This window comes from Seriola aureovittata, chromosome 8 (assembly GCF_021018895.1).
Source record: "Seriola aureovittata isolate HTS-2021-v1 ecotype China chromosome 8, ASM2101889v1, whole genome shotgun sequence".
Lineage (NCBI taxonomy): Eukaryota > Metazoa > Chordata > Actinopteri > Carangiformes > Carangidae > Seriola > Seriola aureovittata.
In genome coordinates, this window is record NC_079371.1 from 21,872,569 (window position 1) to 21,892,568 (window position 20,000).

Consider the following 20,000-nt stretch of genomic DNA (forward strand, 5'->3'; position numbering starts at 1 on the left):
CTCTTGCATACTTCTATCCTCCCACTTTTCTTATTTCCTGCTCGACTTCTATCCACACCAGTATGTTTGTCTTCTTCTCTGCTACCCTTGACCCCAAATCCCTGAGTCCATCCACTGTTGTCGGTGTGTCTGCTGCTGGATGCACATGGCCACAACACTCACACTACCAGAGAAGGACTACTATTACTGGATTTTTGTTTCTCTCCTTCACTACATACCAAGTAGCAGGTATAGAGGCCTATTACATTCCCAAGGAAGGCCATCAGTCTCCAACTCTGCATGGCTCTATGAAAGAATGGATAAACACTTTGTACAAACACCTTGTATAATATCCCAGTCCCTAGTAAATTACTGTGGCTGGAGAGTTAATGGCTAACATGCTAGCAAGCTGGGAACATGCCAGCACTAGTCAGTCACAATAGCTCTGTGAATTTCCTTCTATTTTCTCTGCTTTGTACATCATTTCATTCAATAAACAGTACTGAGTTAGCCAGTAAGCTCAGACACTAAATGGACAATAAGTTCCTTGTTTATTCAAAATTTGTTTGTACCACTGACTCCCATCTCACAACTGTCAACCAATCCTTTTAGGGAACATAAAGACCGCCCTGCTGCTGGTCCATACAGTAGCACTGTCACTGTTAGATGCTGATGCACACCAGAGAGTGGCAGAGCATAGTTTGTTAATGTGTGCTAGAAGCTTGATGGCTAACTTCTCTCAGGTCTAGGAAAATACTGTAGCTGGAGAGTTAGTGGCTAACATGTTAGCATGCTGGGAACATGCTAGCACTACAGTCACAATAGCTCAGAAAGTTTATTTCTGTTTTCTCTGCAAGCTAACACTAGTCTGTCACATGAGTTTCTTTCAGTTTTCTCTGTACTCTGTCAGGATTGCATATCATTTCATACAATAAGCAGTTTTTTTTTTTTTTTTTTTTTTTTTAAAGCTTTCAGTTAGCAAGTTAGCTCAGTTGCTAACTGGACAATAAGTTCCCTGTTTATTCAAAATGTGTTTGTACCACTGTCTCTCTCAGGGAGCAAGTTGTACTTTGACAGAGGGTTAAATAAAAGTTAATGGTGCAACAAAGCTAATAAGCTATGATAGCTCCTTCCATTTTGAACTAAGCTCTCAAAGATCAGCACTGTCAAGAGACATTTGCCATCCATCATCTAGTGAGTTAGCGCACCAAAATTCCCCACTGTTGAACTTGACACAAATAATTCACCGCAAGACCTTGCTGCGAAATCAATTAATTTTGCTGGTGTATGTGTGTCCGAGGCTTAAGTCCAACTGAGGTGCTGTGTGATAAAAGTTAATTGCAAGCTCAGGAAATGTAGATAAAAGTATTTACCAAATGGCCCACAAAATTCATACACACAAAATCTGCTGACTCATTACTGTTTTGTGCCTCATGCAGTGTAACACTGTGATTTGGAGTATTTAGTTAACACTGTTCACTCGTACTTTGTAGCGTGTGCATGTTGCTGTGTGTAAGAGACTTTGAGCAGATCTGCAGTCTAAGGCCAGATTAAGACAGAGAGACCTCATTCAGGAGCAAACAATGGACCATTGCTTTAGTCATAATAAGCATTTGGCCTGTGACACAGCACACAGGCCAAGGTCCTCGACCGGATCAGGACTGCCCTCTCCTCCAAGAACAACACCACACTGGCTGCTTGGTGAAAATGAAGAGCCTGAGTAGAAAAACTCCTCCATGGGTTCAAACCTACAGTCACGCTGACAAAGGCCAGTTTGCCTGGATCAACAGGCTCAGAAATAATAAATGCTGCCACGAAAGCATTTCAAAACAGACATTTAATGGCCTCAAACTTCAACATCGAGACACATTTAACTCAGCAGGTCAGTACGCTGCTGTGTTATAATAACAATGGTTCTCACCACATTAAAGAGTGTCATAACATTAATGTCTAAAGTGATATAATGCACTGCGAAAGCTTGAGCTTTATAACAATAAAACTTAAGGGCTCAGTTTATTATAAAAGTACTTAACAGCATATTTAAACAGCATGGACGGAAATCTCCATCTTATCCACAACCCAGTGCATTTGTGAGTGTTTGTGTGTGTTAAGCCTGAGTGATGATGTGTTGGAGTCTCTTTCAGAGGCTCTGCATGTCTCTGGACTATCACAATAGTCCTGATGCGGCTGGGTCTCTGGTCCCTGTAGTGTTCTCTCATAATAAACACAGATACATTCCTTTGCTCTCCAGTGGTGGATTAATCCGTAAAGCTCAGGCCATACCTCAGGATTTACCTCAGGACTTAACTAATCTGCTGAGTTATGCATTTGTCACTTCCAGGACCAAACAGCTGATTGCTTATTTTTTCAAATTCGGGGTTCCTGTCTTTCGAACCCACCCTGTCCTTCTTTACCTTCCATGTTCCCTGCTGTGTCAGAACTGACTTTCAGACATCTTTGTCTCTTTTCCATTGCTGGCCAGAGTGTGTGTGTCTCTGGGGAGAGTGTTTGCTGCGTCCTGGGTCTCAGTGTCGCTGCGGGGGATACTCTCAGGGCGAGAGCCGGACCCTTTTCCTCCCATGGTCAAGCTTTTCTGGAAGCTCTCTGAGGTGAAGTAGTAGACCACGGGGTCCAGGCAGCAGTTGAGACTGGCCAGGCACAGAGTGATCGGGTAGAGAGTTCGGGCGAATCGCTCTACAGTGCAGCTGGCCAGGGCCTGGGTCCGCACCAGCGCATATAGGAATAGGATAGAGTTATAAGGGACGAAGCAGATGATGAAGATGCCCAGATGGACCAGAATCATCCGTAAGACACGTCTTTTGCTGTCACAGCCATGACCAACAGTTACCGGGCGACGCAGTGTCCGCAGAACCAGCGAGGAGCATACCAAGTTGACCAGCAGGGGAATGAGAAAGCCCACGACCTGGGACGATGATAAAAAGCATCTGATTAGATAAATAAAGTGTATAAATGGTGTGTATGTAAAACTGAGAGTGTAAAACTTAAAACCTGTCGCTGCTGACTTACCTCAATAAAGATGGTGATTTTGGACAGGTAGGTCCTCCAGGTGCTCTTAGAGAAGCCCTCGAAGCATGTGGTGGCTCTGTTTGTGCTGTTGATGGTGGAGAAGAAGGTCACCGATATTCCTCCCCCTACGATGGTCAGCCACACGGCGGCACACACCAGCGCTGCATTCCTGCGTGTGCGGATGGAGCGTGAGCGGAAAGGGTACACTATCGCCAGGAAGCGGTCTACACTAATGCAGGTGAGGAAGAGCATGCTGCCGTAGATGTTGGTGATGAAGGCTGTTCCTGACACCTTACAAAGTCCATCTCCAAACGGCCAGTGGCGGTTAACGTTGTAGAAGACCTTGAATGGCAGCGTAAAAACAAACACTAAATCAGATAATGCTAAGTTAGTCATAAACATTGTGGTCTCATTGCGCATCTTCATCCGCAAGCAGAACACAAAGAGCGCAGCACAGTTGGTGATCAGGCCTAGGACGAAGACCACACTGTAGACCACAGAGTACAAGTTGTACTTGAAGGAGTCGTCGATCCCACAGTCCTCCATTCCAGTCTCGTTGAGCACCAGACTAGCCATGGTGACAGCTTAAAAGGGGATAGGGGCTCCACGGAACAAGGGTACACCAAAGCCGTCAGGAAAGGGGGAAGTCGGGGCAGATATCTGGGGATCTGAGGTGTCAGCAGGGGATCCACCAGTCAAGCCCCCTTTGAGCCATCATGGACACTCAGACACAAATGCAGGCAGAGACAGTCAGGATGCACGGCTGCAGGGCTGGTCAGTCCTCCTGTGGAGAGAAAAGGAAAAAGCACACGGTCACTTCCTCACAATAAAAGTTACAGACCAAGAAGCAAACAACTCCAGGTCTCCATAGGATGAAGCACATGGTATACGCCTTCAGCCATTATACCATTAAACAAGGCACAAACTGAATCTGTTTAAAACTAACGAGATTTATGTGATGTGTTACACCAATGAGAATTTTAAACAACTGATTCTTAAATGTACAATTTTGGGGAAATTATTTTACCATATGAAAGCAAAATTTGGGATATTTTCTACACATTTTGGAGGTTGCATTTGACACCAGACACAGATGCAACCCCTATCAAGAGGTTGCTGTACCTTCAGCCAGACCACAGCGTTGTATTACCACCATACTGGTGGTATACATACACAAACTGTTATCAATTGAGTGTCTTACATGCTTTAGAATAAAACACAGTACAAACTTTGCATAATCTAAAACAAAACAAACAGAGTGGTTGATTTGCTATGTTTCTGCATGCTTGCAAGTATGTATCTGTGCATGTTCATGAGTTATCTGTCAGTATAAATAATCATCTGGTCTCAGTTCCAGTGGTAGTGTGGCTTGCAGCACTCTGGCTGTCATCAGGACTGTGAGCGGTTAGTATCTGCCAGGGTATGGGAGATTGGGAGATTGGGAGATTAAATACACTTCCGCTACCTTTATTACCAGTGTTAGAGAGCTCAACGTAAAATCCACCTCCATTCTCAGAAAGGAACTAAAGCTGAGCTCCAACTGGAAGAAGTAAATAACTCGGCATGTTTTCTCAGTGGAAAAGTAATGCAGAGCCGCTCCCACCACCACAGAGCACTGCTGTAATCACAACACAAAGGTTTTGTTGTCAAACCTGAACAATTAAACTGATTTGACGTTGTGAACGACAATGCACTTTCTAGTGGCATATTTGAAGCCATATTTGAGTGATGTCAGAAAACAAATACACTTCATTTTTGTATTGTGGAAGTAGTGGCCAAAGAGCCATTGGTCCCATCATTACAATGTACATTTTATGTTGTGCAATGACCATTTCTTCATAATTCAAATAGTTACATCTAATTTGTTGAATAGTTACTTGTAAAAAACATGTTTGTAATTCATATCATATCATATTAACTTAAAATTAAGATTTTTAAAATAAAATAATACATTAGATATAATACATTTCCATGTAGAACAATATATTGATTGAGCAACTGCAGATTTGTTTAAGTCCCTAAACAGAGGCTAGAGAACAGACAGCTGCTTGTGTATATGACTTTTATGACTTTCCACATATTCCACATCGGCATGAGTGTGTGGTGATATTAAAATGATGATAAAAGGGATTTAGCATGGGTGTGGCGATTTAGTGTAAATACCACACATTATCTCACTGTGCAGGTAAAACATAAACAGCTTCAACACTCTGCAAATCCTCACAAACAATGACACAGCGTGTAATTAATCAGTGGATTTTCCAAGAAACTAAATGTTGCAGAGCCACAAAGGCACGTGAAAAACAGATGATACAGTATTAGACTCATTCACTGCACTTTTAAATGACTCTCAGGCAAAACAGAGGTCGGTCATTTTCCTCTCCAGCTTCACGTCTCGCTCAGTCTTAAAGGAGAAACTCCACCAATTTAACAAGGAGTCACAAGGACTACTACACAGCATGTGAAAACAGCTGTATCCAAAACCTGATAATGTCAGCGGGGTTATCTTGTCTTGAGATTCATTTTCAAAAGAAATTTTGCGTTAACAGCTGAAGGTGTAGAGTATGAAAGACATGGCTGTTTATCAGGCAGGGAGGATCGAAATAAAAACACTATCAAGTTGCATTATGGGAAATACAGGATCCAGGAGTTTTGGAGCTTGACCTACACTATGGACCAAAACCTCAGGACATCTCGGTTTCTGTTGTATTGATTTTAACCATTCTCTTATCTTTTCTTTTACTAAAATCTTGCTGCCAAGTCGTCTGACTTTATGGTAGAACAATTCTAAATCACTACAGCAGCTGATTTATCAAGCTGAACCGGCCTTATCTTATGTTATGCAACAGAGCTAAACCAGCAGGGAGGTATTCAGCCTTTGGTATAGCATGTAAAAATCCTGAGTGTCTCTGGTTGAGATCTGTCTTTTCAACACACACACACACACACAGACACAAAGGCAACGCTGTGAGTGTAAGCAGTCCATCAGCCCTGTCCGGTGCCAGCTGCAGTGTGACATCTTTACTGCGTTTTCACACGCCTACCCGAAAAGCTTCCAGCGGCCCTTACAATGCCCTCACTGTACCCGTCTGCTACGGACACACACTTTCATATGCAAAAGTCTCCACACGTGCATACACAAGCAGGCAAACACTTACATGTGCCAGTCCACACGCACACAAACAGACACACTGTGGGGTTCTGTGTGCTGTGGCTCAGGCCCAGGACCCCTGACAGCGCCAGTTTCATATTCAGCTGATGTTGTTTCTGCAGGGAGCCGAGTCTATAGAACGTTGAATTTGGCCTCTATACAGTTCGTGTTTGAAAGAAACAAGAACCACGTCTACTGCAGACTTGTTGCAGAGACGTATTTAAGCGTACTGTGGATTACTAGAAGTCCTGCCGAGGGATATCAGTCCTGAGAGTGTCTGTATGTACTTCATGTACAGGTCGTGGACAGCTGCACAGTCACAGGGTTTCCCCCCGCAGTCGGCCGCGGCAGTGACAGAAACAGGCCTCTGGGACCCGCTGATCTGAACAGATCGAGTTCAGGCTCAGCTCACATCCAGCTGTTCCTTTCTCTCACATGCAAGGAGGACGGGAGGCAGGGAGGGTTAAAGGTGGGGGACAAGCAGGCACACAGTGTTGTGTTTGAGGAGACGTCTTCACTGCCTACAGCCAGCACAGCCTCGTAAACAGTGTTTTTAATCAGGACGGTCTCAGTGGAAATGTGTCTCAAGTTACATCACAAGCCACCAATATAAGGAGGACATGATGTTATGTTCAGTTTCTATAAGAGCTGAAACAGGTGGTTGATTAATCCAACAGACAAATTAATCAGCAAGAATTTCGATAATCGATTTATCATTTAGGTCATTTTACTTCACAGGTTTCCGCTTCACAAACATATCTTCTGGTTTTCTTCTTCTGTGATAGTGAACTGAACATCTTTGGGTTTTGTTGGTTGGACAGAAAAAGCAAATCTGAACATGTCACTTAGGGATCTGAGAAAACATTTTTCATATTACACAACAAAATGATTGGTTATGATCAAAAATCAACATTGATAATCCATGTGTTTGTTGTTTTGTAGCCCAAAGCATCTTATTAAGAAAAACTTGCGATACACAGTAAATCTACAATACCTCTTCACTTGTTCCCTTGTTGCTGTGACTGTGTAGAGGAGGTGATTACACTGTAATTCAATCAACTCTTACTTGTTGAGGCCCTATAATCTGTGGAGTGAATGATATTATCCTACACTGACAGGCGTTTGTGTTAGTTGTACCTTAAACAAACAGTCCATAGATTAGCTCCACAGCCTGTACATGTGGCCTATCGTTTAACTCTGTTGTCTGATGACAGATGACAACTGCTATAATTGGATATTGTGGGTAAACCAACGAGCTTCTGGAGAGAAGCTACTCAAACTAAAGACTGAAGCACATGTTTTTGTCAGCTCAACACAAAAATGCTGTTGTCTGCAGACAAAGCGGGACAGACTTACTGGCAGCTGAATGGATGGTGACAGCTCACCTCCTGGTCACTGATGTTTGTCAGTCTGGCAGCAGCAGCGGTCAAAAGCTGTCAAAAGAAAAGCTCCATATTTTTCTATCACTCAGAAGTTTTGCTGCTGCTCAGAGAGTTTCCAACTATCCCGAGTCAAAACTGCAGCTCAAACAGCACCAAGAAATAACGGGACCGTTTTAAGCACGACAACAAATCCTGCGGGTGTGAGTTCTTCCATTAATCCTGACGACTCTCCCCGTCCGTCCGTCTGTCCGTCCGTCTGTCCGTCCGTCCGGCCGCTGGACCTCCTCACATGCACCGCGCCTGCTCACCCCGGGTGTTTGTGCGCGCGCGCGCGTGGAGAGCTGCTCGCACGGCCACAGGAAACGAGACAATAGCACCTCGGCTGGGCAGAGGGAGGGACAGGGAGGGGGGGGGGGGGGGTAGTGTGAATAGAGGATTGTGGAGAAGGAGGAAAGGACAGGGAGGGGGGGCAAAGACTGGTGTCATCAGCTGGAAAGCTCACAGTTTATTAAGAGCAGACACAGACGTTTATTAAACATTTAACCTCACTAGTTAATCAGTGTGATAACAGACATTTCTGCTGTGTCTGCCACCGCTAATAGAAGGAAGTTTAATCAAATACTGTAGTATTGTTCTATAATTGAGTATTTAAGTATATTATATAACACCACATCCCAGATGTGCTGTAAATAGGCTGTGCTTTATTCCCCTACACATTTATTTACAGCTTTAGTAAGGGACATTATGAAAGATACTTGGTGGGGTGAGGTGTGGGTGTTAAGTTTTATATTCATATATAACATATATATTATGTAAAAAGCAAAACTGTTTATATTTTCTTTGGACACTCTCCTTAAATTTGAGGGAAAACTGCAACCCTGCCCTCATGAGTATCTTGAAATAATATAGGCTAATTGGTCAGACATGACAAATGGTGAACGTTCCCCCCATTGTCTATTAAAGAACTGATAAGTGAACAACTATTACAGCCACTGATGCCTGGGAACAGGCAGCAGCTCTGTGGCTGCTAACACACCAGCCTTCTGCTGGAGACGTCTGTTCCAAAATGGAAGCCACAAAACCACATTTGCTTTTATTTTTCTTTAACAGTAAATCTCATGAGGGAAGAATGAATCAGGGTGAGGAAAAATTAAAAGCCTCCCCTCCTGCTCTCCCAAATAAAAGCTACTCTGCCTTCCCTAACCCTCCCCATTCTCTAATTCTCTTGTCTTCCTAATAATTTTCATACAGTCCCTAATAGTCACTTAGCAGATTCAGATTTTATATACAAAACAAATGATCAACAAATAACAACGTTTACATGAAAGTACTGTATATGTCGTAGTAGCTGCAACTCAACCAGATACATTAAAATGTTGCTTACACATTTATGAAAATAATAATAATTCCATAATATAATTTAAAACAAGCTAAAAGTTCTGATTATGCATTAAGAAGTACTTTAACTTTCAAAACTTTAAGTATATTTACTGATAATGTCCTTCTACTAAAGTTTTGGACTCTTTACTTTATACTTTATATTACATTGTGGTATCACTTACATTATTTAATTAAGGGATCTGTATATTTCTTCCACCACTGTCAGTGGAAAATAATAGTGTGAAATTATAAAAGAATGGACTTTAGACTTCACTTATTGTAGCTGCTGAAAACAACAATCAACATGTTCACATTTGTTTAATGAAGGAAACAGCCTTCATATTCTTTAACCACATATTACAAATTGACTTATATGATTATATTAAATACATTTTATTTAACATTTTATTAACCTGACATTAAGTGCTTATGTCCAGTAACCAAAGAATAAGCTTCCCAATGTGAGTGACTGACATGAGACTAACAAGTGACTGGCGTCTGACCTACTGCTCCCAAACTGTAAAATATAACCTGCAGTGCAAAAAAAAAAACCCATATAAAAAGAAACTATAATTATAGTTCATAATGGGCGGGTGACATCTTCAGGGTCTCTGCCAATTTCACACCAGCCAAATAGACTGTTAACTGTCATTATGATACCTCAGAATAACATGGTGCTATTTTGGCTGATCAAAGTCCTGCCACACCATTGTTACAGTACAATCTTCATGTGTGAGGCCACCAAAAGAGTTATTTTTAGTAAGGTGACAGGGCGGTGTTGGGCAGGTTCCCATTGTGTTCAAGCTGGCATGGGGCTGTGTGTTGGTGTGTGTGTGTGTGTGTGTGTGTGTGTGTGTGTGTGTGTGTGTGTGTGAGCGACAGTGAGAGAGGCACTTGAAAGAGGGGAAGTGGTCTTTGGGGGTAGCGTCTGGCAGGCTGACCACTCCACAATAGCAGCAGGGAGGACAGGACATCCTGCTTACTCCATACGCTGAACTCAGACACACACATGCATGCACACATGACACACACACACACCTTCAACATGCACATAAGCAATACATTACACACAGCCTGATGTCTTTAACCTCTTGATTGTTGGTGTTGAAGCGTTTAAATAGAATGAGTCACACTGTGTGATAAGAAACATGTTTCCTTAAATGACGTTTCATAACATGATTCCAGTGTTTTCCTTCACTTAGTCATCTTTAACATAGCATTACTTCATTAGCTTCGTAAAGAGTCTCCTGTTAAAGTAGTATCATGTCACTTTTCCACATCAAACTGTCCAAAAAATATTCTAGAACTATGTTAAATACTTTTTTGAGTCGTGTACTCACTTACATTATCTCAAATGTTTTCAGCGTTTTTCTAACCTAGAGAAATCCTTGATTTGAATCACCGTAACAGTCCATTTCATTTGGTCGCCTGTCAATGGTGAAATGTGAAACTACTTTATTCAGTGTTTTACTGGTTATGATCATGTGGCCTGTTTGATTTGGAGAAGAGGAGGCCTCTGTGGATAATTTGGCTCCTGGTGAAAACCTCCTGAACGACTGACACTGAAGGAATCCAAATCCAGAGAAACTGACGGCAAAGGTGGTGAAGACAACAACTCCCATGATCCCACACGTCACGACATCACCAAACGTCCTCTTTTGTAATTGTTTTGATTGAGAGACCTCCAGCAGCAGAAGTTACATACTGTGAGGTTTATTTGGTGGAGACATATTTTCAGCTGGAATGACACACTAGATCATCAACAGTAGGGAGTAAAAAACTATATTTGGATGAATGTATTCTCATGACAGTTCGTATTATATGCTAAAATGAGAAAATGCCGCAGTTTTCATACTTTCATTGGAATCAATGTGTGTTTTAATGTGACTTTGAACATGAATATCTGTACAATATGCCGTGGAAATTCATCCAATAATTAACAAGATATTTCAGTCTGAGGAAAATTGGTTGCCAGCATTGCCATCATTAGCATGTTGCTGCTAGCATGGCTAAAAACACTGTCTTACAAGGAATTTCTCACAATACCCTACAAAAAGCACATATTTTCCCAAATATACCAGACTTTTTTTGTAATGTTTTAAGAACTGTATCATCTTCACATAATTATGGCAATAATTTTATGTCATTAAGTTAAGTTAATTTAAAGACCATTATTCTGCCTCAAACATATGATTCACAAGTTTTCAGACATACGCTACGAGTAACAGATGTTTTTGTACAAACAAGTACAAACTTATTATGAGCTCATCACGTCTTTTCCCAAAAACCTCCTGTGCAATCAAAGGTGATGTACTGCAAAATATTGGGCAACCAATTATCAGTTGCTTATAAAGTTAGTTTGTGTAACGTCTTCAACACCAAGCCTGACTGTAATGACGGCTGTCTGTCTGTAGTGACAGTCCAAGCAAGCACTGGATGAACCGTAAGACATGTAAGGTTTTATTGGGCTGCAGAAATCCCCCAGTCCTCACACACACACACACACACACACACACACACACACACACACTCTCCTCCCTCCTTATTCTCTGTGTTTGGTAACGGTAACTAAGCTGTGCTGCTGCGGCCAAGGCTTTGTGAGTCACACCAACCAGAACAAAGACCCCATTACTGCACCATCACCCCCCTCCACTCCCTTTCCCAACTCTCTTATTCGACCCCTCTGTCCTGCTCTCCTTTAATGCGACGATGAGTGTATTTCCTTTGCTTTCCTCCCTTTGCCTCCGTCCATCCTCTCATTCACTGGCTCCAGGAGGGTTTAGGGGCAGCCCCGTCGTGCCATACATACCTCTGTCCTGACAACAGATCTGGACAAAAGCAGCAAGGCAGTGCAACACTAGAGTCTTGGGCTTTACAGGCTTCATGGACTGATATTAACATGACAGCAGTGGGGTCTCCTAAGTGCGTATGTGTGTATGTGTGGAGCTGACCTTAGACCCTGTGAGCCAGCGTTTAGCTCTGACCTGATTATAGACCAGCTCTTCCGCAGCTGAGCAGAGCCCGGATCAATGCTGCTGGCTGTGGCTGAGGCCACAGAGGGAGACTGCAGACACAGCCTGAGATTGAGCAGTGGCTGTTTACCCCACCGCACTGATAGGTGCAGCATGAGCAGCCATGGGTGAGCGTTCGTTCTGCAGAATGAGAGGCGAGGCAGACAGGCTGACCAGACTGACCCCAGCCTGTGCAGACAGGGCTGGCTGTTTGTGATATAATGGGCTGGTGTACCTTGACTCGTGGTGCATACAGTAAACAGTCAGCCGTCAAAGATATAATCAGTTCTTTTCCAAACAAGGTCTTCTTTGGGGGAGAATTGGCATTACAGAAGGGGATAATTGCATTTAGTTCAATTCTAATGTGCTTCATTGGCATCATAAGGCAGATAAAGGATCTAAATACTGAGCTCATAAGTCAAAGTGCCCCCAAAATCCCCCATGACACAAAGGTGAAAGTCTCTATTGAGTTATTTACATTTACTGTCATGAACTTTGCCTCTGTTTTCTCTATAGGTAAGACTAGCAGCTATTTCAAGGTAGCTTTCTGAAAAAATTATTTGGAAATTACAGCCCCATAAAATGAGGTGTTACAAATGAATTTTCCAACACAAGAATCCAAAGACTGTTTCAAGCTGCAAAGAATACAATTCTGTTGGAGAGATAGTACATTATTTTTTTACTTTTTATTTTTTGTACCTAAAAGTAGACAGAAAAAAACACAAAGGTTATTGCCTTGCTGTCAAAGAAATCAAAAATATTAGAATTTCAACAAGGGATGGAAATGACAGTTTATAAGTCAGTCTACCACACCGGACTGAAATATCTCAACAACTGCAGGATGGATGGTCATGAAATGTGATACACACATTCCTGGTTTCCAGGCAATTAATCCTACTGACATCGTTGATCCTGATTTTTCATCAAACATCATCAGATCAAAGATTCTGTTCACCCACTACTTAGATTTATGACCAAATACCTGAGAAACGGATGACACTCTCGTCGGCCTGAAGTGATTAGCATCAGGTAACATGCTAAACTAAGATGGTGAACATTGTAAACAATATACCTGCTTAACATCTGCATGAGCTGCTAGCACAACTGGAGACTGAAGTCTTCTTGTATATTGCACAATGCCAGCAAAACAATGTAAAACCATTACATGTAGAGGCAATATACCTCATTCAACTAAAATCATTGCCTCAGGATGAAAGCCATTCGGGCGGATGTGAGTGTATTCCCAATAGTTAGTGAAAATCATCTGATCTGATGTAATCATTTCTCAGTACATGATGTCTCATTGTTACACTTAATGGGACACTGGAAGCTGACAAGTCAAAATGTCCGCTATGGAAAACTCCTGCATTAGTACGAAAAAATGCAGTATGTAAAAGTGATAACAAGTAAACAGATTAGGATGTTGTTTATGCTTCACCCACCATCTGTAAACAAGAACGTTTACAATTCCCAGGCAAATGGTGAATCTCAGAGTACAGAAGGGGGGCGCTGTTGAGCTACATATCAAGAGGCAAGAGGTAATAATGTACAGTATGTTAATTATTAGCCAAATATTGGGCTGCATTGATTCACTCTATGGCCAGCAATGTAATTGTGTTAATTTTGTGCTATCTTTGTGTAAAATATGTGTTAATGTTTACACAGATCTGTCGACTCTGGAGGTCCCATCACATGTCTGCACCTTTTGTAAATAATAATCACACTGCTCAGTGCTGCTCTGCTCAGTGCGCAGATGAACCTTGACTTGTTGAAGAGGGTAAACAGGATCCATCATTATTTTTAAAAGGCTGACCTCCCACATTGTTTATGCTAGTGAGTGACAGCTCCAGAGCCAAAGTAGACTGTGCAGGGGCTACCGCTGCCAAACAGAGAGCATCATGGGAAGGAGATGGCCACCAGTGTTCTTCACTCCTCTGCACCCTGTTGTTTCTTGGTTTTAATCAATTAGTTCCAGGAACCCTTAAAGTTGCAGCTGCACACACACACACACACACTCATACACACAGACACACAGACACACACACAGACACACACACACACACCCAAGCAGCCATACAAATTAGTTTGGTGTAAGAGCTGGGTTCCTCCATCCTCCTCAGACTCAGATTCAGTAGCTCTGTGCTTCTCTCTGCTGGACACAGATCATACTACAACAATAAAATCATGAATTTGTATTCGGTCTACAGTAACTTTATATTCAGAGTTTTTCTATTAAATTGTTCTTTGCATCAAAACATAAAGCAGTGACTTTGGTGTGTGTGTGTGTGTGTGTGTGTGTGTGCGTGTGTGTGCGTGTGTGTGCGTGTGTGGTGTTATGTCCTCCAGACATCTCAAATGCAGCCAGTTTACTCAGAGGATTTACATCTATGATCTTTCATAGAAACAGAGACAAATTTGTGCGCGGATGATTGCATGGGCTGATATGTGAGCTGAAGCCACAGTGTGCCTGGGTACAGCCTTCAAGCCTCTAAGCCACATGTTTGTAGCATCCGTCTTATCAGCTTGACCCAGGTCACACTTGTACATGCAGAAAATGCTTTTCCACCCTCTCTCTCTCTCTCTCTCTGTGATGTATGTGTGCGGCTACGGCCGTTTCCCTATATTAGCAAAAAAAAAATCTTGCCACTGAACTGTCACACTTGTTTTATGATGTTTTATGCTCTGCATCCGTTTTGCTGTAGAAATAATACGCTGGGGGGGAAAAAATGTAAACAGGGACATTTATCAACTATTGGTGAGCAGGAAATACATGCCATGCAAACAGAAAACACATTTTCAAACACCCATGAGAGATTGTGAGGGGCAACATTCATTTGAGATGGATGATGTTGAGGTAAGATGTTGTCATGTGCAGTGTCATTCTTCTAACATCTGTTCATGAGAGTTGTATTTTACTTTAACATCTTCTCCTGGGCTCTCTGCCATCTCAAACAGAGGACGGTGTGAGTTTACAGTATGAAACAGATAATAACCTGTCACTGTTAAATGTGAGATCAGCTCACTTCTCAAGCATCTCAAATGTAAATAAACTGAGTAAACGTTTGCTTGAAAATCCCACATAAGAGTCACATTTCATAACAACATTTATTATTCTACAAGTTTGTACTATTGTTACTGCTTTTTATATTCAGGTTTTTATGTTACACATTCTCAAACCGGAGACACATTTCCTGTATTGGACTCTTTCTTAAAGTCCAAACCATGTGTCTGTGAGCCTGTGTGATGTGATGCAGGCTCACAGACACATGGGCTGCTTTTCAGCTAAAGTATAGTCTCAATGTAAAGCCCATATAAATCCAGAGACTCATAATAATCACCACACACATTCAATGTAGTTTTATTATATAAATAAAATATATTAAAAAGGGCAAAGAATTGACGGGTGTATTTGTTTTTTCAGCCACAACTTTTAATCTAAAGAGCTCTTTCTCCTCCGTGCTTTACATTGTAACACAGCATATTGCAGCCATAAATTCACCAGCCATAATATCCTCCTCAGGCAGGGGGAGAAAACAGGAAGGGGGGGAGGGGGCCCCAAACCCCCATATGAAGTTTGAGAGTCGTTGAGTTTTGAGGAGTAAATCTGAGGTCTGGCGTTATGTAAAATCTTTGAGTGTAGTGATAGCAGGAGGTCTAGCAGCACAAGTATCCAGACCAGGCTGCAGGTGAGCTGAGCCCAGTGAGAGGTCCGGAAGTTTCGAGTCTGCTGGGGCCAACGTGACACCAGCGTAGCCTCCAGCCCCAGCAGCCCCAGCAGGAGCAGAGAGGCCAGGTGGTGAGCATCAAGCAGCTGCTGACAGAGCACGCTCACAGTCTCCCTCCACCAAACCGATTCCCCCTTCTTCACGAGGCCCATCTCAACCTCACAGCCCACCTCCTCCATCCACCAGGACAGCGTCGCTCCCAGCCGCAGCACCCACTGCAGCAGAACCAGACTGTCGGAGAGAGCCAGCTGGCCCAGGAATACAGTGGAGGGCTTGGTGGAGATGTGAGGGGAGCGGAGCAGCAGCAGCGCTCGCAGGCTCAACATACAGCCCAACAGCAGGGGGATGCCTGCTCCATGGGGGAGCAGCAGCACCATCACCAGCTTTAGCAGTAAGAACCGGCGCAGCCATCTTCTGGAGGCCAACAGCACTCCTCCTGTGACTGAGCCGAGCCAGCACCAAGAGCATATCTCCCAGACGGACTTTAAAAGTTGGTGTGATCTGCAGAGAGTTTAACACTTGGAGGTTAGATCAATGTCTCACACAAACACACACACACACCTTATTTTCACACTCAGTATGTCGCTCTGCTTCAAAGGTGTAAATACTTCTCCTTTTTTTTATGACTATGCTCTTGTCTTATCCAAACAGTCAGAGGCCCAGGAAAGCAAACAAGACATCAATACATACTTCAGTTTTACAGGCACCATTTAACACGGCTGAGGGTGAAACTCACCTGGCCTTATCTTTATTGAGTTGGACTGAAATAGTATTGGTGTAGCATTCATTTCATTTAAAGGATAACAGAGCAACTAAGAGCCATTAAGGAAAGTAAGTATCTAAAGGGGATCTTCATATCCAAAAATCAACAGCTGACTCAGCTGATCATTAAATCCATGTATCTGAGAACAGAGAACTGAATCCTGTTTGTGTGGGACTCACCTGTGTATTGGCAGGGAATTGAGATTGAAAGTCATTGTCCTGTTTCACCTGGATGTGGCCTGATAGCTTTTAGTTTCCATGCTAGCGACTCATCCCACCCTGGCTGCCACAGGGCTGAAGCAAAGCGTGTGAGGAGTCTCTACTCTTTCCTCTTTATCGGCGCTGGTTGCTTCACCCCGACTGGCTCAGTCCATAAATGTCATCATGTCTCGTCTGGAGGTGAGCCAGACTGCATCTGGCTCATGTTGCTGGAGAATCTGAGCCTGAGGGGTTTCCCTGCATTACTGACATCTGTGTAAACCTGCGTGTTTTTCCATGCAACAAAGAGCCAGAAAGGAATACCGGGTGGAAGAGCTGGTGCCAGGGAGCGAGCTGCCAAGATCGCTGTCAAGATGCTCTTGAAGAACCTTTCATGCCAACTAATATTGAAATACAACAGACCCCTGTAACTGAATGACTGCATATAAACCCAGAAAGTGTGTGGGAAATATTGTTGCAACTTGTTTTCGTGTGTTGAATGACTTATCTCCCTGATTCAGCGTCGATGACAACCCACACCTGATGACAGTACTTTGGATGTTGTTTTAGGGCAGACAGGTTGAGGCACAACCGTCTCCACAACAACTAGGGTGTGACCCAATTGACTTAGTAACCGCTGCTAAATGATTTGACGCTCCTCTGACCTGACTAATCACTCAGCCCACTCTGGCATTATGACTTACATTGCTTAATGCACTAGTTGCTGCAGTTGTGACACTTTTTTTCCAAGTATTATATTTACATGGTCATTTTTGTTGAATCAGATACCATCGAAACACTTACTGGTTTCTTCTCATAAATGCTGGTACAGTAAAACAGTTGTTACCCAGCACTGTACCTGGTAGGTACCCAGTATTTATAAATAATATACATTTATTTCTTTTTTCTTTTAAAATGTTAAATTGTTTTCTTCCACTGAATCTACATTTAAGTTCCAGTAGGAACCAGTATGTAATGTACTTGTACCTGACTACAGTGAAATTACACTGGGCTGTATTATAAAATGTTACTTCTGTGATGGTTGACTGGGAATAGATGGTTTCACTTTGAGCTTAGCGCACATGACACACGTGATGATGTTTAACAGGCAAGGCGTGTGTAAGGGTGTATCACACAACATGTGACTATTTGTGTGCGAGCTTCTTTGCCAACTCCAACAGGACAATGTCCGGTCATGAGACACTATAGACTCACATTTACAAAGTGTGTAGTGTTGCATTCATGAGAGGCCATAGTCATGTTGGATAATATGCAAGAACACAGCACAGTGTAAACTCTTTCCTGCTGAAGTCTCCATCTTATCTAACTTACAGACATGAGCACAGATCATGCAATGTTGTATACTACAAGAAGGGATGACTTAAGGGATGATTTAAGTTGGACTTAAACATAAATTTAAATAAAAATGAAAGCTTTGTGTGTGTGTGTGTGTGTGTGTGTGTGTGTGTGTGTGTGTGTGTGATGCAAAGACTAATCATCTTTAGTTTGCTGCCTTCATAACTTAAAAGCCCTCATGAAGTGGTGTGCACTTCACTGAGAGTGCACACCATTAGAGAAACAGTACGGAGCAGCTTCCTTAAGATGAACTCTCAGGAAAGATTCATTCAGAACTTAATTTCTCCTATTTCCCTTCTTGTATTCTGTCAAATAGATTTATGTGTGTGTGCATGTTTGTTTGCACACACTCAACTATTTTGGTTTCATCTGTGCTGGATAGGTGTGGGAGTTTATCTAAACAAGCCCTGAATGGAAATATAAATGTGTGACTGGTACCCCGCACAAAGGAATCATATAAAGGATCATCAGATCATATTGTATCTTTCTATGTACAAAGATGCTGCTGTTTTAATAATTTACCATGTTATGTAAAATGTTTTTGTAAAATGAACAAAAAAAAGTCCTTTTTATAATGTTTTACATATGCAGTACATGGTTCTTGAATAGTCAGGTGTACCGTGTTTTGCCCTGAGCTGAAGCACATAAGACATATGACAATCTTTACATCCGCTGACAGACACGCTGTACACTTGCACACAGCGGCTAGGAAACCACAACAGTTATATAAGTTCTTAGTAAGCCGTTTGTTCCCCGCCTTTGTTCTTTAATGGTTGCCCTATCTCTGAGCTCTACTTTAACAATCCACCAAGTTGCTGAGATGAATGGTGAGCTTCAAAGATAACCCGACCTAAATAAACATCCTAGTCTGCAAGATATTACCAGCTCTGTCAGAGAAACAAAAAGGAAGATTTGAATCATAACAGATCTCTTTGTTAGTGGACCACCCAGGTATTAACAGTGTTTGACTATAATAGCCCTGCTGTTCTTTAATCTCAGCTCCACAAATCCATCTCTTCAATCATGATGAATTTAAAGTAAATTATTAGACAAGTAGAGTACAAGGCAAGTAAATTACGGCAGGCTAAAAAAAAGGAACAAAAAATTATACTAATTCCACCGTGATTGTTGATGTGTGTTAACTAAGGGGGGGAGAGAAACAGCTGCTCTCACTACCATGAAAGGACTGGTGCTGCTGGGGGACGCAGAGGAGCAGCTGGGCCCAGTTCAAATATGCAGAGTGTCTGTGTCCCGTAAACAGAAGTTAACAAGTGCTCATACTGAAATAACAACATAGGGGGTTTGTCAGGACTTTCCAAAATGCTCAAATCGGTGCTTTCTCATCTGCCACCTCTACGGTTAAGATATGTTAAACATGTGGTCCGGAAAACACAGTTTCAAACGTCAAGTATTTCTCTATAACATTACAGCTGCTCTAATCAATATTCTTTATATTAACAACAGCTCATATGACTATGTGTGATGTGAAAAGGGTCGTTTGAAATCCACAGAGAGCTGCTGCTAAAAAAAATAAAAGAACAACCTACCATAGTGGAGCATTTAACTCAGGGGCCTGGAGGTTTCCCTCTGAAGTTGGTAGAGACCAAAAACAGAGCTAAAAGGACAGTGTTCATCTGTTACTTGTTTCCACCTGACCAAGACAATGTTGCTCTGTATTTGCTGGATGAGTTAAGAGGCAACTACTAACAAGTTTGCTAGATTAACTTAAAAAGTGATTATATATCAATGTTGTATTTACAGCTTGTTTCTGCTGCATCCAAGTTTAAATTAAGATGACCCAACTGAACTAAAACTACTTGGTAAAAGTTAGAGAACAATATTGGACATGATCAAGTTCAGATAAAGTTTGTGTTTAGAAGAAACCAGCATTGATTGTTACTAGGAGAGACTGCAGCATGCAAACCTCAGTCTCAACTCTCGGGTGTCACATGCTTGTTATCCACCACGGCCTCCTCCTCAGGAGCTTTTGAAGCAGAATTGACAACATCACACTGTAACATGTCTCTTA

At 42.3% G+C, this 20,000-nt stretch overlaps 2 protein-coding genes across 3 annotated transcripts; both read right to left on the bottom strand.

The window, feature by feature from the left end:
- Positions 1-1,798: 1,798 nt before the first annotated feature.
- On the bottom strand, positions 1,799-7,865 carry lpar4 (lysophosphatidic acid receptor 4). Of its 2 annotated transcripts, none has more exons than XM_056383493.1 (3): positions 7,543-7,865; positions 3,007-3,790; positions 1,799-2,902 (listed from the first exon to the last, which is right to left on the bottom strand). In XM_056383493.1, the coding sequence occupies exons 2-3, from the start codon at positions 3,580-3,582 to the stop codon at positions 2,414-2,416; spliced, it is 1,065 nt and encodes a 354-aa protein (XP_056239468.1). In that variant the 5' UTR covers positions 3,583-3,790; positions 7,543-7,865; the 3' UTR covers positions 1,799-2,413. The 2 variants fall into 2 exon arrangements, with proteins under 2 accessions (XP_056239468.1, XP_056239467.1); XM_056383492.1 differs by having other exon boundaries at positions 7,514-7,865.
- Positions 7,866-15,272: 7,407 nt separating this feature from the next.
- On the bottom strand, positions 15,273-17,286 carry LOC130173805 (uncharacterized). The gene is made up of 2 exons (XM_056383295.1): positions 16,598-17,286; positions 15,273-16,156 (listed from the first exon to the last, which is right to left on the bottom strand). Exons 1-2 carry the CDS (start codon positions 16,630-16,632, stop codon positions 15,361-15,363), a joined length of 831 nt encoding a protein of 276 aa, XP_056239270.1. The 5' UTR covers positions 16,633-17,286; the 3' UTR covers positions 15,273-15,360.
- Between the last annotated feature and the right edge of the window lie 2,714 nt (positions 17,287-20,000).

Coding starts and splice junctions, on each gene's coding strand:
- lpar4 (XM_056383493.1), bottom strand. CDS start 3,582: ATGGCTAGTCTGGTGCTCAACGAGACTGGAATGGAGGACTGTGGGATC. Junction 2,903..3,006: donor AAATCACCATCTTTATTGAG/GTAAGTCAGCAG, acceptor TCATCGTCCCAG/GTCGTGGGCTTTCTCATTCC.
- LOC130173805 (XM_056383295.1), bottom strand. CDS start 16,632: ATGACTTTCAATCTCAATTCCCTGCCAATACACAG. Junction 16,157..16,597: donor AATTCCCTGCCAATACACAG/GTGAGTCCCACA, acceptor AACTCTCTGCAG/ATCACACCAACTTTTAAAGT.